Source organism: Halichondria panicea, chromosome 7 (genome assembly GCF_963675165.1).
Source record: "Halichondria panicea chromosome 7, odHalPani1.1, whole genome shotgun sequence".
NCBI classification, from domain to species: domain Eukaryota; kingdom Metazoa; phylum Porifera; class Demospongiae; order Suberitida; family Halichondriidae; genus Halichondria; species Halichondria panicea.
Genome location: NC_087383.1, coordinates 4,411,961 through 4,427,593, shown reverse-complemented (window position 1 = coordinate 4,427,593; position 15,633 = coordinate 4,411,961). Strand labels below are relative to the sequence as shown.

General features: G+C 40.2%; 2 protein-coding genes and 1 pseudogene across 6 annotated transcripts in view; 2 read left to right on the top strand and 1 right to left on the bottom strand.

The window, feature by feature from the left end:
- Positions 1-15,633, bottom strand: part of LOC135338014 (probable E3 ubiquitin-protein ligase HERC1) — a 55,213-nt gene that overhangs the window by 7,689 nt on the left and 31,891 nt on the right. For 4 of the 5 annotated variants that reach the window (XM_064534021.1, XM_064534023.1, XM_064534020.1 and 1 more), the window contains exons 44-57: positions 6,447-6,540; positions 6,223-6,342; positions 5,992-6,094; positions 4,395-5,375; positions 4,186-4,297; positions 3,873-4,026; positions 3,560-3,692; positions 3,252-3,380; positions 2,657-2,790; positions 2,299-2,483; positions 1,040-1,262; positions 833-931; positions 540-713; positions 97-267 (exon numbers count right to left, since the gene is read on the bottom strand). In XM_064534021.1, the coding sequence (XP_064390091.1) occupies positions 97-267; positions 540-713; positions 833-931; positions 1,040-1,262; positions 2,299-2,483; positions 2,657-2,790; positions 3,252-3,380; positions 3,560-3,692; positions 3,873-4,026; positions 4,186-4,297; positions 4,395-5,375; positions 5,992-6,094; positions 6,223-6,342; positions 6,447-6,540 (2,812 nt within the window). The remainder of the gene's footprint in view (positions 1-96; positions 268-539; positions 714-832; positions 932-1,039; positions 1,263-2,298; positions 2,484-2,656; positions 2,791-3,251; positions 3,381-3,559; positions 3,693-3,872; positions 4,027-4,185; positions 4,298-4,394; positions 5,376-5,991; positions 6,095-6,222; positions 6,343-6,446; positions 6,541-15,633) is intronic. The other variant, XM_064534024.1, reaches the window with a different exon arrangement.
- On the top strand, positions 10,354-12,379 carry LOC135338017 (uncharacterized). The gene has a single exon (XM_064534026.1). The coding sequence runs from the start codon at positions 10,445-10,447 to the stop codon at positions 12,248-12,250; it is 1,806 nt and encodes a 601-aa protein (XP_064390096.1). The 5' UTR covers positions 10,354-10,444; the 3' UTR covers positions 12,251-12,379.
- On the top strand, positions 13,387-15,419 carry LOC135338018 (uncharacterized; annotated as a pseudogene).

The window sequence follows — 15,633 nt, the reverse complement described above, 5'->3', positions numbered from 1 at the left end:
CATTAGATTCAGAATCAATAAATAAATGAGACGTCTGAACATTGTAAAAGATAGACAAAGCAGTAAACAGTTCTAAGCTGAAGAGAGTCAACTAACCTGTGTGAAGTTGGCAAGCCAAGTCCAGTCATTCGCGAGAGGTGGTGGCGTGAGGTGTGGAGGGTGAGGGGATGAGAGGAGAACAGTGTGAAGACCTAGGCCCACAGTGAGGGAGGTGAGCAACTGAAGGTACTCAGTGTGTACTAACTGCTGTGAGGATGTCATCTCAGTCTAGGAAAAAAAGAGGAGAACTAAATACACGCAAAATTATAGTTATACAAAGACACAACAATTAATCAATGTATTGATTTCTTTGTATACATGCACACTGTACATGTGTAGATGGAACAAAGTTATACACACTAAACGTTATTTATAGTAATCCGGATCACACAGTGATAGATGGATAAATATGCAAATTACGGAGGTCAAGCACCAGGTGTACAATACACTAAACAAGTCATATCCTCATGTACACAAATGCATACGATATTCAGACACACCTCTTCGTAGCTGTATTGATCGTGCAGTACCAGATGCAGGTTCTTGAGCAGGGCCATGAGACAGGGGGCCTTGTCCAGGTCCACTATGCCCAGTGAGTGCAGGGAGGGCAGACAGCTTTGCAGGCAACGCTCACTAGTGTAGTCTTGGGGTGATGGAGGAAGGATGCACAGTGACTGGGAAGGGAAATCAATAGTAGACTGACATTTCAAGCAAATATCAGACTTACTGATAATCGTTATTATAAGGAGTACCCACGTAAAGCACATTTTTTACAATTTTATGTGTAACTCACACAAGTGTTGTTGTAACACACAGCCAAGCCGTAGTCAGTCCAGCACATGTTCAACACTTCACCTACTGATCTCACAACATACTTTAACAGTCTGAAGCTCTGCAAGGAAAAAGGACAACAAGATATATTCACTTAACCCTTACAATAATAGCTCAATACCTACATGTACATTAGCATATACATGAGAATAACAACAGAGTGACGTACGTAAAGATCCCAGACTCTCACTGATCCAGCCTTGCAGCCAGATGCTAAGAGACAGGCCTCCTCATTGAAAACGAGGCTAGTGATTGGAGCAGGGTGGCCCTCCAGACAGGTCACATGACTGACAAGACCTCTGTGATATGATTGGTTGGATTCACTCTCAGGGAGATCGGATGGACGCTTGCCACGAATAGTCCACAAGTGAACTGAGCCGTTCTTTGATCCACTGTACGATTGAAACAAACATTCTAAACAAAATAATTACAATTGACTTGAGTATTTTGTTACCCTTTTACTTCTCATACGAACATTTCTGGGAAATTATCGACGAGTTAGAATTTCAAGTGGTTCAAAAGTTACAGGTCAAGGGGCTAACATAATTTCCGTAGCCCTTCCCACCAAAATTACTTGCCCTGATCTCTGCCCCCCCCCCTCCCAAAGAAGTTGCTATCCTTTCAATGGCCGCAAGTTAGATCAATGCACAGCTGTTTTCTGCGCATCAACTAGTCTACATCTCTCATTGGACCTACACTGTAAGTAGGTGTTTAGAAGCTTCAACTAAAGCATATAGTGCTTGTGTACGCAAATGGCTGCTCGCTACTTCGTCTGTGAAACATTAATTTTTATGGCTACGCAGAATTTCAGTCTTGTATATAGCTAATCCTGTACGGTTCAACACAATGATGAAAGGAAGATCAATTGGACACTTTACAGCTCATTGTAAAACCATAAAGAATTCTTACGGTACAGAGGTTTTCATGTAGGTTGAGGAGGGAATGCTGCAGATTGTCAAGTTACTCATGCATAATTATAATTACTGGTACACAAACGGGAAATAGCAGTATATAGAGATCTACAAATCTTTCAACTGTTGCAAGACTAAAACATAGGGCTCTAGTATAACCTCTTCAATGTACCATAAAGACAATATCTTCCCCCAATAATTGTATGTGCTGTGCTATTTCCTGTTTATGTGCGTCCATGCACCAGTATGCATGAGTACCTTTATACTCAGCAATTCCCTCAACCTTTCACGACACAGACAATAATTATTTACCACGGAATGCAATATTGATTGCACATTGTTGAAATGATTTGCCAAGTAAAAAGGGAATAACTACGTACAATGTATGTTAGACTTCAGAATGAACCAATGCCTTTATTCGAGATGGGCCTTCTAAACAGGACAGGCCTCCATACCATTACACTTCCATCGAGACAGGCCACCAAGCAAATAAGACCCACTCATCAGATTACTGTACCTTGCTAACAGCATGCTTCCAGCTGAGCTGACTACAGGATGCCACTGCACAAAGCTGGTAGGGTAGGCATCGAAAGAGTGTATCACAGTGGGCAACTCTCCATACACATCCCATAGTTTGAGTACCCCATCTTTCTCCAGTGTTGTCAGGAAAGAGCCATCAGGACTCCAACACATAGACTGCACCTACACATAATATACAGTGTCACATATGTTTTCACAACAATAAAAGTTCAGAAGATATGGAGTACCTTTGTCAATATGGGATACTTTTGCTTGCTCCGAAAATTTACAGCACAAGGACAATGCAAATGTGATAGCAAAAAAAAGGAAGCACAATTTTAGCCAAACAGACAAACCTGTATCTCCTTGATCTCAGTAGTAACACTGTACTCGCAACCAGCGCCCACATACACCTGAACCACAGCAGCAGTGGAGCCAACGGCAAAGGCACTACTGCTTGGGGACCAGGTCACACAGCACACCGCCCCAGCTGAGATATAAACGTGGGAATTATTGGTACATGCATGTAAATGTACATTTAAAAGCTACACAAATAATTACTGTACAAGCAAACAGGTTTGGTACTCTACCAATGAAAACAGTGACAACTTTAAGATAGCATGATTATCCTGAAACAACTGCATGCACGCTTACCATCAACATACATACTATATAGATATACATGTAACAACTACAAAGTCATACATCTAGCTAGTGTACACAAGAACAACAGAGCAGTAATAAATACCCGGGAGCACAGTTTGACACAAACAACATTGGCATGGTTTAGTTTAACATTATTTTATTCGATCTCTGACAATAATATTATTAGCTAGCTAAATCTATGTACATGTACATGTAGCTACTGTAATATGCTGAAAATAGGACGTTAGTATTGCCACTAGTGACTTGTATGGGCAGGTCCTTGGGTGTGTGTGTAGTTATGCCTACCTGTACCTCTGGCTTCAATCCTCGATGTTTGAATCTCTGGAGGTGAAGCAGAAGCTCCCGAGTCCCTCAGCACTTCAATCATCTCCACCCCACCATTGATGAGCCCAACCAGCAGCACAGGGGTCTCACCTACATGTACAAGAAAGATTAGGGTATAAATTCCAATCCACTCAACATACATGTACATGTACATGTAGCTACAATCACGATATTACAGTACTAAAAGAATGCCAAATTATCCTCCGACACCATTCTAGCATTTTAAAGGTGATTACCAATTTGCTACGTATAGTGTTACGCGTACTAACTTCCTTTCTGGGCTGGCTTCCATTGGAGAGCAGTGATTAGGTCAGCGAACCTCTCAGTTGCAGTCTTGCCATCTCTTGTCCTCCACACACACAGCATGTTGTCCACTGCTCCAGCCATGCACGTACCACTGAACTGTAGGAATTGGAATATTTGTACAATCATAATTATAGTGCAACTACAACTAGTGCACAAAGCTGCTTTGTATACAAAATAGGAAATTCACAACAATAGGCAAGATTAGAATTCCGAAGAGGTCACAATCCAAATTTTCTAAGCTACATATATGCAATAATCAATGAGTAGCGCGCCTACACTTTGTGTGAGAGTGGGGAGCATTAGTCCACCATTTTCCAGCTGTGGTGAGCTGCGTGGCTCTTGTGAGGGTGTGGAGAATGTGAGGGTGGTGGTTTGGGGTGTAGTGAGTCCGCTATCAAGATCCCACAGTATAGCTGAATTGTCCTCTCCACTGATTATGTATGCATAAAGGGAATTTTTGTAGCAAATAGAAGCCATTCATTACCAAAACAGAATCCTTATATAGCTGCTTAAAGTTGTTTACATGTAGCATATGAACAGTAGCTACACATGCAACTGACTCTTAATACGTGACTGTGTGAGAGCTTACATGGAGATGATTTTTTGAACTCGGTCATTGGCAGATTTGCTGACGGAGCAGTTCATGATTTGGCCCTTGTGTCCAACAAGGTGTTCCAATTGACAGGAGACAGCATGGGATTCTGAAAATAAAACGATCATAAATACCCCCCAAAAGTAACTATTAACAATTAGACAATCATTATCAAAAATAGGTAGATGAGTAAATAAAAAACGTACCGTCTTTAACGATGACTGATGAGGTGTCCATTCCAATTTTTCCTCTTGAGAACACTTCCAGAAGCTGTTCAAGTGCCCAAAATCTGTGCTCCGGTTTGAGTTTGGATGAGAACAAGCAGGCAGCAAGAGCATCGATAATCTGCAGCATCCCGGTACTGTTCACGCTTAGTGATAATTGACCAGTAGACTTGGCTAGTGTCTGCACCAGATTACGAGTAACTGAAAAATTTGGATTCGTGAGAATCGAGATATCAGATTTGGCTCCTTCATCAGTGCCAATATGTCTTCTTTGTCGCCGACGCCTTTGCCCAGCTTGCTGGAAAAGCTCAGCACCACCTACTGCAGCAGCCAGTAGGTCTCGAGAGCACGAGGACATGAGTTGTTTGCCACTACCGTGACTTTGTGTAACAGCCGTAGTGATAGCACTGCTGAGACAGTCCAGTCCTTTGAGTGGTAAGAGACTAGAAGGTGTGACAACTGAAAATGAATCCCCTGGTCTGCCATCAATACGTCCGGCGTCAACAAGTCGAAGGAGTCTAACTAAACTCTGAATACTGTCCAAGTTTACGGACTGTAGACTGGTGATAAGAGTGGTAGAGCCCTGTGTTGATAAGCTTGCAATCACTAGCATTATGATGCGACGCGCTACTAGGGTCTGTGTAGCAGCAGACACTCGATCTAGAGCCACCAAGTGTTCATCAAGGTTTTTTAACTTAGTGATTTGTTCAGCGACATTTTCACAAGTTTTACTGAGACTGAGCGAATTTGAATCATCGGAGCTATCAGTAGGTTTTTCAGCTTCAACAGTGTCAGTAGAGTCATCCTCAGTAGTAGTCTTACACAGGCGTGTGCCTAGGGGATCGGCAGCAGGAAATTCAAACAGTCTAGGGGTTGGGTTTTTCTTTGACAGACCGAGTGCAGAGAGGAGTGACTTGAGTGATTGAGGAGAGCTGTCTAATCCACTGAGACTCACATCAGGAACTGCATATACAACGAGGTACGTACATGTATGTAGGTAAAATACTACTATACTAAAAGCACCACTAGTGCTGATTCCTCGGTGGAGGCACCAAATATGAAGCTACTAGATCTAGCTATTAAATTTACATTGGTTCAAAAAGTAGGAAATAATCGACATAATCGTTGATGCCAGTCCATAAAATGAATTGTTGCATGAAATGCTACATGTAAGTGCAGCTACCAATAGCTAGTGTTCTAGTGCAGAGCTAACTAAAGTCTATTTGCGTTGAGTTCAACCCCGGAAGTTATGTGGTAAATTATGGCTTCATTTATGCTTTATGTGGTGGACAAGTATGCCTGGGACTTCTACATGTAACTTTTAGGCTGGTTGGAGCTTACCAGCTCTACAGCATATAGATAGAAGCGCTTTTTAACAAGGAATCCAATGGAATATGAAACTTGAATTTCAGTGAAGTATGAGAAAGTTATGACAACTTTATGAAGGTCAAACTCAACACAAATTGACTTTAGTAGCAACACTTGATCCTTGAGCAGCTGTAACACTCTACACACACACTACCGTATACCTCGCTTGCGCAGAGGCATAATTATTGAGCAAAAAGAAATTAGCGCACACCTTCTTCTTCAATGTCAGGACCATCAAGAAGGTCAGGAGCATGGCTTATGGACTTTTGTTCCACAACTTCTGATGTAGAGGGAGACATCCCTGGATCCATCATCTGCAGACAAGAGGATCAGAGGCAGACGAAAATGAGTAGTGCATACAGTTACTGTTAAATATTATATAATATGTAACTGGATGATAAATAAACTGTAATTGTAAGCAACATTACGTATAAATTCTCACAATAGAGAGGAATTCGTCGGCGGCAGCATTCCTGTCAGCTTCTTGTTGCTGCTGTTGTTGCTGCTCTCTCTGTCTTTCTTCCTCGGCACTCACTGCATCTCCGGGCTCATCAGCCGCCGCCTATGTGTGCATATAAATGTGGGTGTATGTATATGTAATAATGTGGCGGTTTGTGCACTGTCAGAGGCCAAAAATTGGCTTAAAAATGAGCAAATACAAATTACCTCCTCTTCAGCCACTGCATTGGGATGGTCAATGATCCAGCTGACTAACAGTTGCATACGAGCCTCCTCTGTTGAGTTGCTCGGTACTTCACATCTGAAGAGAATGTATACAATAGCGGCAGTAAATTATTTACTTGTAATCATAATTATACCGTATAGCATGTAATTTTGTTGGTGCAAATTTTCGTATGAACTGCCCAATTAAATACGAAATCAATAAGCTCAGGACAGTGACGTTGAATCTATTGTGGTAGAATAATTTCGTAGTTTTAATTTTCGTACGATGCTCTATGTACGAAAATTTCCACCATACGAAAATAACCCGCTATACAGTATTTCTATTTAATTATCGAAGTGGTTCATACTGTAGGTACGCAGGTACGTGTTATTGCAGCACAATTATGTGAAACCCTGATCTCGGCTAATCCTATGATGTGAAAATGTGAAATTAGATAACAACAAAACAATAAATGAACATAGAAAAATACCACAGAAAGTCTGTATATAGAGTGAACAATTTCAGCCTCTAGATCTGTGGATTCTGTTATTGTCGTTACAAGTGCCAAGTTAGCGCTGGAAGTCTGTGGTAACATTGATTTAAGGCAACTGGTACACACATGACTACATATGACATGATGACGATAGAGAAGAGAGGATAATGATACTGACAACAATACTAACCACACATTAGAACTGTGTAATTTAAGCCTGAGTGTCATCAGAAGTATCACATGCATGGGGTTCCCCATTGAACTGGGTGTCACCCTCAAGACAAACAGGGGTACCACGTAGGCACTGAGTTAGCAAACAGTGTCATAGCCTACCAAAATATGGTGATTATGGTAACAGGATCGAGTGTGATATGCTTTGATGACATTTATCACTATAGCGATGAAGATTAGTACTTATTACAGCAATTAATAAAAAAGTGAGACAATAACACAGGTGCCATTCTGTGCAGGATCTTGTGTATGCTTTCAAGGTGATACAAAACTGAGTTCAGAAATCTTCCACAGACAGTGTTCTACGTACCAAGTACATTATGACCAAGCAACAATCAATGAGTTGGAGTAGCCAAGCAATTCATTTCTACTTGATAGTGAGTACTACTACTATGATGCAAAGTCTTTGCATTCAAAGTTACAACACAGCTCAAGTGTCGAGGCAGCCGTTCAAAGCCATAGAAAACAACAATACTTGCTCCAATGACACAGAGTGCGCACCATGGACAGCATGTAATAACAGCACGTGTGTATGCCGACAAAATGAAAATCAACTCACAATAAAATGCAATACCGAAAATCTTCAACTTATGGTCCAAATGTGCAGTTGCGTGACGTACAACAACAACAGAACAAGAGATCTCACTGCAGGAAAATGCATTGAAGGCTGTTCAAATGCTACTTTCCTTTACAATTCTTATCTACCGTCAAAAATCAACAGATTCATGTGTGAAGAAAGATGGAACAGAACAGGAAGACTGTGTGGAAAATGTTTACCAGGACATGCTCCACTAGCTTACTCTTATGACATGCGATGTGTTAAATGCCCAGAAGGGATTGCCAATATTTGGAAGTACATTTTAGTAGCATATGGACCTCTGACAGTATTCTATTTAATAGTATTATTCTTCAAAATCAATGTTACATCCTCTCATCTTCATGGTTTTCTCTATTACAGTCAAGCAATGTCTGTGCCAGCATTTGCTCGAGTGGCTTACATAGCAATGGTCGGAGATGCAACACAAGTTTTTCTATTTCACACACTAACTCCCATCTATTCAGTATGGAGTCTTGATATTCTCAGAAGCCTACAACTTGAAATCTGCTTAGACATTTCCACACTCGCACTATTTGCAATGGATTATGCACTAGCTATGTACCCACTGCTGTTAACAGTTATTTCATACATTTTAATCAAACTGCACGACCGAAACTACAGAGTAATTGTATTTTTGTGGAGGCCATTCCGTTATGTCTTAAAAAAATTTCGTAAAAACTGGAACATTAGAAACTCAGTAATCGATGCTTATGTCACTTTTTTTCTACTATCATTCGTAAAAGTGCTCAATATTTCGATAGATATTCTCACTCCCTCTCGTGCTACTGACCTGACTAGTGGAAAGTCAACCTGGGTACTGTACTACGATGGAACAGTGGACTACTTTGGAGTCGAGCACTTACCCTACGCTATACTTACAATAGTAATAGGCATTGTGATGATCGTAGCACCGGCGATATTGCTTGTACTGTACCCTTTTAGATGGTTTCAACGTACTATCTCATGCCTACGCGTAAAAGGACACATCCTACAAACTGTCATGGACTCTTTTCAGGGTTGCTACAAAGATGGGACAGAGCCTGGAACACGAGACTATCGATGGTTTGCAGCCGTTCCTATCATGAGTCGTTTTATTGCTTTCACATTGATATCAGTTACACTCGATAGTGCCTATTTCCCGTGGGGAACAGTGATAGTAGTCTCAACTCTTGTGCTGACTATCATTAGTCAGCCCTATAAGGAGAAATTTGCAGTCTACACCAAGATTGATTGCATCTTCTTAGGTTTCCTTGCCATAACTTCCGCCATGATCGATGGAAAGAATTTGACGGGTCTCATTCATCCTAGCTTGAGAGAAACAAACGTTGTACTTTTAGGGATCTCTTTCACCACTCCAATGTTCTACATGGTGGGCATAACACTCTATTGGATATTATCGAGGATGAAGAAAGGAGGGAGATTGTTGAATCGTTTCAGAGCACAGAGACAAGGCTATCAAGATATAGAAGATGGCATGCCAGACAGATTTATTAATCCTGAACACTACCCAAGAAGTACATGTATACTATACACTCCAGTATTCTAATACATGCGTGTACATGTGATGACGACAATTGAATACGACTCAAACTGTCTTGCTTGCACATATTTTTTTTATCAATATAAGACACTGAACGAGCTTTAAAGCTACCTACTTCACCATAAACTTATGCACATACAAGCATGTGTACGTAACGAATCATATTACACACAAAAATACTTGCACAATCTATCATACATAATTTATGTTATACTTATTGTCCTATACATCATGATATATGCTGGGCAAAAACCTCTGAGGCCGTCAAGGATGGTTAACGTTGTCATAAATTCGAATGTAGTGGACAGTAAGTGTTATATGCCCACTGGAATGAAATGCTTGCTACTTAAGCTACCTCACATTTACAACTAACGTCTCAAAAACTAATGAAAACGAACGAAAAGCTTGTGCGTATAGCTTGTAGCCAGTGCTAAGCTTCTAGCTCTACGCACTAACTTGTCCATGTCCTAACAGTGAGCCCCGTTCAGCGAGCCCCACCCATCTGTCCTGCCGTGGCCAACAAGTGTCTACAGCTTCTTTTTGGCTATGTAGATCTAGTATAAGATCAGTGCGCCCTCAAGGCAAGGGAGTTTTTGAGGAATGAGGAGTTTATGGTAGTTAAACCCCACCCAGTTGCTGTGATACAGACCCTAAGTGGAGTATATATATAGATATGGTGTAAGAAAATACAAACTTAAATTGTGTTTAATTTACGATAATTATCTATTATGATCATTACGTAAAAGATGCCAGGTCAGGCATCATTTCATAGCTATTGAACTTGGAATGAACATACAGCTGCTGCAATAATACGCATCCCTAAATAAGCGCTCAGGTGATGAGAGGGGAAACTGATAAGCCTCACTTGTATGTACATGCACGTACGCATGCATGTATATCTGTGGTATAATTATGGTCCCCTGAATATCCAGCTCAAAGGATAAAGCAATAAATTAACTATACATGGATACCAGACACTTCCCATCCATTCCACTAATAATGCATGTATGACCAATGAACCTGTAAGTACAATTCCTAATAAGCACATAATAGCTCATCAACGATGTGTGAGTTGAATTAAACACAGACCTGCATACTGCAGTAGTTAGACTAGTATAGTGACACAAGCTTAACTATCATGGCTAAGTTGAGTACAGTGTACATGATTGTGACTATTACTGTGATGCAGTGTATCTGTATCCAAAGTACTGAAGTGACTGAAAAGCAAGTCAATAATCATCATTTTGAAGCATTAAAAAGCACTGCTGATGAAACCTGCTCCAGTGATACTGATTGTCTACCATGGACAACTTGTAACAACAACACTTGTATATGTCGACAAACAGACCAGAGGCTTTCAGCAAAGTGTAACAATCTTCAACTTATGGTCCATACATGCAGTTGTGTGACATTTGACAATCAAACAAGGGAAATCACAGTAGGAAAGTGCATTGAAGGATGTGATAATGACACTAGCAAAGAACAAGCGTACTTTGTGATTCCATCTGACCCATCAAAAATAAACAGATTCATGTGTGAAGAAAGATGGAACAGAACAGGAAGACTGTGTGGGAAATGTTTACCAGGACATGCTCCACTAGCTTACTCTTATGACATGCGATGCATTAAATGCCCAGAGGGGATTGCCAATATTTGGAAGTACATCTTAGTAGCATATGGACCATTAACATTATTCTACTTCATTGTACTATTCTTCAAAATCAACGCCACATCCTCTCATCTTCACGGCTTCCTCTGGTATAGTCAAGCAATGTCTGTGCCAGCATTTGCTCGAGTGGCTTACATAGCAATGGTCGGAGACGCAACACAAGTTTTTCTATTTCACACACTAATTCCCATCTATTCAGTATGGAGTCTCGATATTCTCAGAAGCCTACAACTTGAAATCTGCTTAGACATTTCCACGCTCGCACTATTTGCAATGGATTATGCACTAGCCATGTACCCACTGCTGTTGACAGTTATTTCATACATCTTAATCAAACTCCACGACCGAGACTACAGAGTGATGGTACTTTTGTGGAGACCATTTCGTTGTATCTTTAAAAAATTTCGTAGAAACTGGAACATTAGAAACTCAGTAATCGATGCTTATGTCACATGCTTTCTACTATCATTCGTAAAAGTGCTCAACACTTCGATAGACATTCTCACTCCCACTCGTGCTACTGACCTGACTAGTGGAAAGTCAACCTGGGTACTGTACTACGATGGAACAGTGGACTACTTAGGAACTGAGCACTTACCCTACGCTATTCTTACAATAATAATAGACATTGTGATGATCGTAGCACCGGCGATATTGCTTGTACTGTACCCTTTTAAATGGTTTCAACGTCTTATCTCATGTCTGCGAGTAAAAGGACACATCCTACAAACTGTCATGGACTCTTTCCAGGGTTGTTACAAAGATGGGACAGAGCCTGGAACACGAGACTATCGATGGTATGCAGCCGTTCCTATCATGAGTCGTTTTATTGCTTTCACATTGATATCCGTTACACTCGATAGTGCCTACTTCCCGTGGGGAACAGTAGCAGTAGTCTCAACTCTTGTGCTGACAGTCATTAGTCAGCCCTATAAAGAGAAATTTGCAGTCTACACCAAGATTGATTGTGTCTTTCTAGGTTTCCTTGCAATAACTTTCGCTACAATCGATGGAAAGAATTTGACGGGTCTCATTCATTTTAGCTTGAGAGAAACAAATGTTATACTTTTAGGGATATCAGTCACTGCTCCAATATTCTACATGGTGGGCATAACACTCTATTGGATATTGTCGAGGATGAAGCAAGGAGGAAGATTGTTGAATCGCTTCAGAGCACAAAGACAAGGCTATCAAGTTATAGAAGATGGCATGCCAGACAGACTTATTAATCCTGAACACTACCAAGGAAATATGCTACACACTCCAGTAATCTAATATATACATGTGATGAACAAGACTCACACAGGCTGTTACACCATATTTTATTGCTTACACAAAATTAATGTGCGTACCACAAACCAAAGTGTACTAAAATTATCTATTTAATGATAATTATTACATTTACATTAATTAATTAGGTATTTCCTCATTCCCCAACGTCTTCTATTTATCCAACACTATAATAGAACTGCCTACGACTTTGACAGACGACAACTGTAAAACTGGTACGATACATGGGTAAATATTAACCACAGGAAATTTAAAACCATGCATTCATTACCTGAACAATATTATGAACAATATTATTATTTTTTTAATAAAAACTACTTGTAACAACAACACCTGCGTATGTCGGCAAACAGACCAGAGGCTTTTAGCAAAGTGTGACAATCTTCAAATTATGGCCTAGCTATGACAATCAAACAAAGGGAAATCATTTCTGTCAGAATCAGGAGAGTGTGTTGAAGACTGCATAATGACACTATTGAAAATGAAAGCACCACGGTTGCTGAATTGAAACTACATGCATGCAATACTAGCACTTTATTACTGCATGAGTATACACTGTATATTTGCATTTGCATGCAGGAAAAATGGTGAAAAGAGTGGGAAATGGTCGACCATGCTTATTGCTAAACAAGATGCCAAAGTACGTAATTGTTAAGGCTGCAAGCTCATGAAACAGTGTGGCTCTTTTGCAGCTATATACCATGCAATAGCTAACATTTCTTCACACATGAATCTGAAGAATCAGATGAAATCACAAAGTACGCCAGGCCAGGCATCGTTTCTTTCGTAGCTATTGTACTTGGGATGCAGCTGCTGCAATAATCAGTAACCCTGATGAGAGCTATATAGGAGGAATTTTATAAGCCTCACATACTATATTCCTTACACTTACAATCAGGTGATGAGAACTAAGAGGAATTTTATAAGCCTCACTTACGGTATACCTATATATTCCTTGCATTTACATGCATGTACGTACATGCATGTCTGCGGTATATGATCCCCTGGATATCAAGCTCAAGGATAAGGCAATAAAATACATGTATACTGGCAACTTCCCACGCATTTCACTAGAATTGACTAATGAATCTGCACGTACAATCCCTAATAAGCACATACATAGCTTATATGAGTTGGATCGTTGAACACAGACCTGCATATTGCAGTAGTTATAGACTAGTATAGTGACACATGCAAGCCTAACTATCATGGCTAAGTTGAGTACAGTGTACATGATTGTGACAATTACTGTGATGCAGTGTGTTTGTATTCAAAGTACTGAAGTGACTGAAAAGCAAGTAAACAATCATCATTTTGAAGCCTTAAAAAGCACTGTTGATGAAACCTGCTCCAGTGATACTGATTGTCTACCATGGACAACTTGTAACAACAACACTTGTATATGTCGACAAACAGACCAGAGGCTTTCAGCAAAGTGTGACAATCTTCAACTTATGGTCCATACATGCAGTTGTGTGACATTTGACAATCAAACAAGGGAAATCACAGTAGGAAAGTGCATTGAAGGATGTGATAATATCACTAGCAAAGAACAAGCGTACTTTGTGATTCCATCTGACCCATCAAAAATAAACAGATTCATGTGTGAAGAAAGATGGAACAGAACAGGAAGACTGTGTGGGAAATGTTTACCAGGACATGCTCCACTAGCTTACTCTTATGACATGCGATGCATTAAATGCCCAGAGGGGATTGCCAATATTTGGAAGTACATCTTAGTAGCATATGGACCATTAACATTATTCTACTTTATTGTACTATTCTTTAAGATCAATGCCACATCCTCTCATCTTCGCGGCTTCCTCTGGTATAGTCAATTAGTGTCTGTGCCAGCATTTGCTCGAGTGGCTTACATTGCAATGGTCGGAGACGCAACACAAATTTTTCTATTTCACACACTAACTCCCATCTATTCAATATGGAGTCTTGATATTCTCAGAAGCCTACAGCTTGAAATCTGCTTAGACATTTCCACGCTCGCACTATTTGCAATGGATTATGCACTAGCTATGTACCCACTGCTGTTGACAGTTATTCATACATCTTAATCAAACTCCACGACCGAGACTACAGAGTGATGGTATTTTTGTGGAGACCATTTCGTTGTATCTTTAAAAAATTTCGTAGAAACTGGAACATTAGAAACTCAGTAATCGATGCATATGTCACATTCTTTCTGCTTTCATTCGTAAAAGTGCTCAATATTTCGATAGACATTCTCACTCCCTCTCGTGCTACTGACCTGACTAGTGGCAAGTCAACCTGGGTACTGTACTACGATGGAACAGTGGACTACTTTGGAGTCGAGCACTTACCCTACGCTATTCTTACAATAACAATAGGCATTGTGATGATCGTAGCACCGGCAATATTGCTTGTACTGTACCCTTTTAAATGGTTTCAACGTCTTATCTCATGTCTGCGAGTAAAAGGACACATCCTACAAACTGTCATGGACTCTTTCCAGGGTTGTTACAAAGATGGGACAGAGCCTGGAACACGAGACTATCGATGGTTTGCAGCCGTTCCTATCATGAGTCGTTTTATTGCTTTCACATTGATATCCTTTACACTCGATAGTACATACTTCCCGTGGGGAACAGTAGTAGTAGTCTCAACTCTTGTGCTGACAATCATTAGTCAGCCCTATAAAGAGAAATTTGCAGTCTACGCCAAGATCGATTGTGTCTTTCTGGGTTTCCTTGCCATAACTTCCGCCATGATTGACGGAGAGCATTTGACGGGTCTCATTCATCCTAGCTTGAGAGAAACAAACATTGTACTTTTAGGGATATCTTTCACAGCTCCAATATTCTACATGGTAGGCATAACGCTCTATTGGATATTGTCGAGGATGAAGAAAGGAGGAAAACTGTTGAATCGCTTTAGAGCACAGAGACAAGGCTATCAAGATATACAAGATGGCATACCCCACAGACTTATCCAAGGAAATATGCTACACACTCCAGTAATCTAATACACGTGATGACTCACACAGACTGTTATACCATTTATTGCTTCCGAAATTTTGTACAAAACATGTATTCGTCTAAACTATTGCTTCTCTTGAGGTGCAATTCAAATCAATTACATTTACGTACTTGGTTTTTTTAATGAGATCGTAGACATTTTTAAAGAGAAAATTCATGTATTTTAATTGTTATGATATCATTGATTTTTAGGGGGAAAATCCTATGACGCCCCTCCCTTGATCCTCTGTAAATACGAAACCCCCTCATATTCTCATTTTACAAATGTACGAATGCATGGCTAAGTTTATGCCACTCCCAATTATGTTTGCATTATGGCATGGTCGTTGTGGGAGATCACCAAATATGGTTTCTGTT

Bases quoted from the DNA above. Each gene is read 5' to 3' on its own strand.
- LOC135338017 (XM_064534026.1), top strand. From the start codon at position 10,445: ATGGCTAAGTTGAGTACAGTGTACATGATTGTGACTATTACTGTGATG.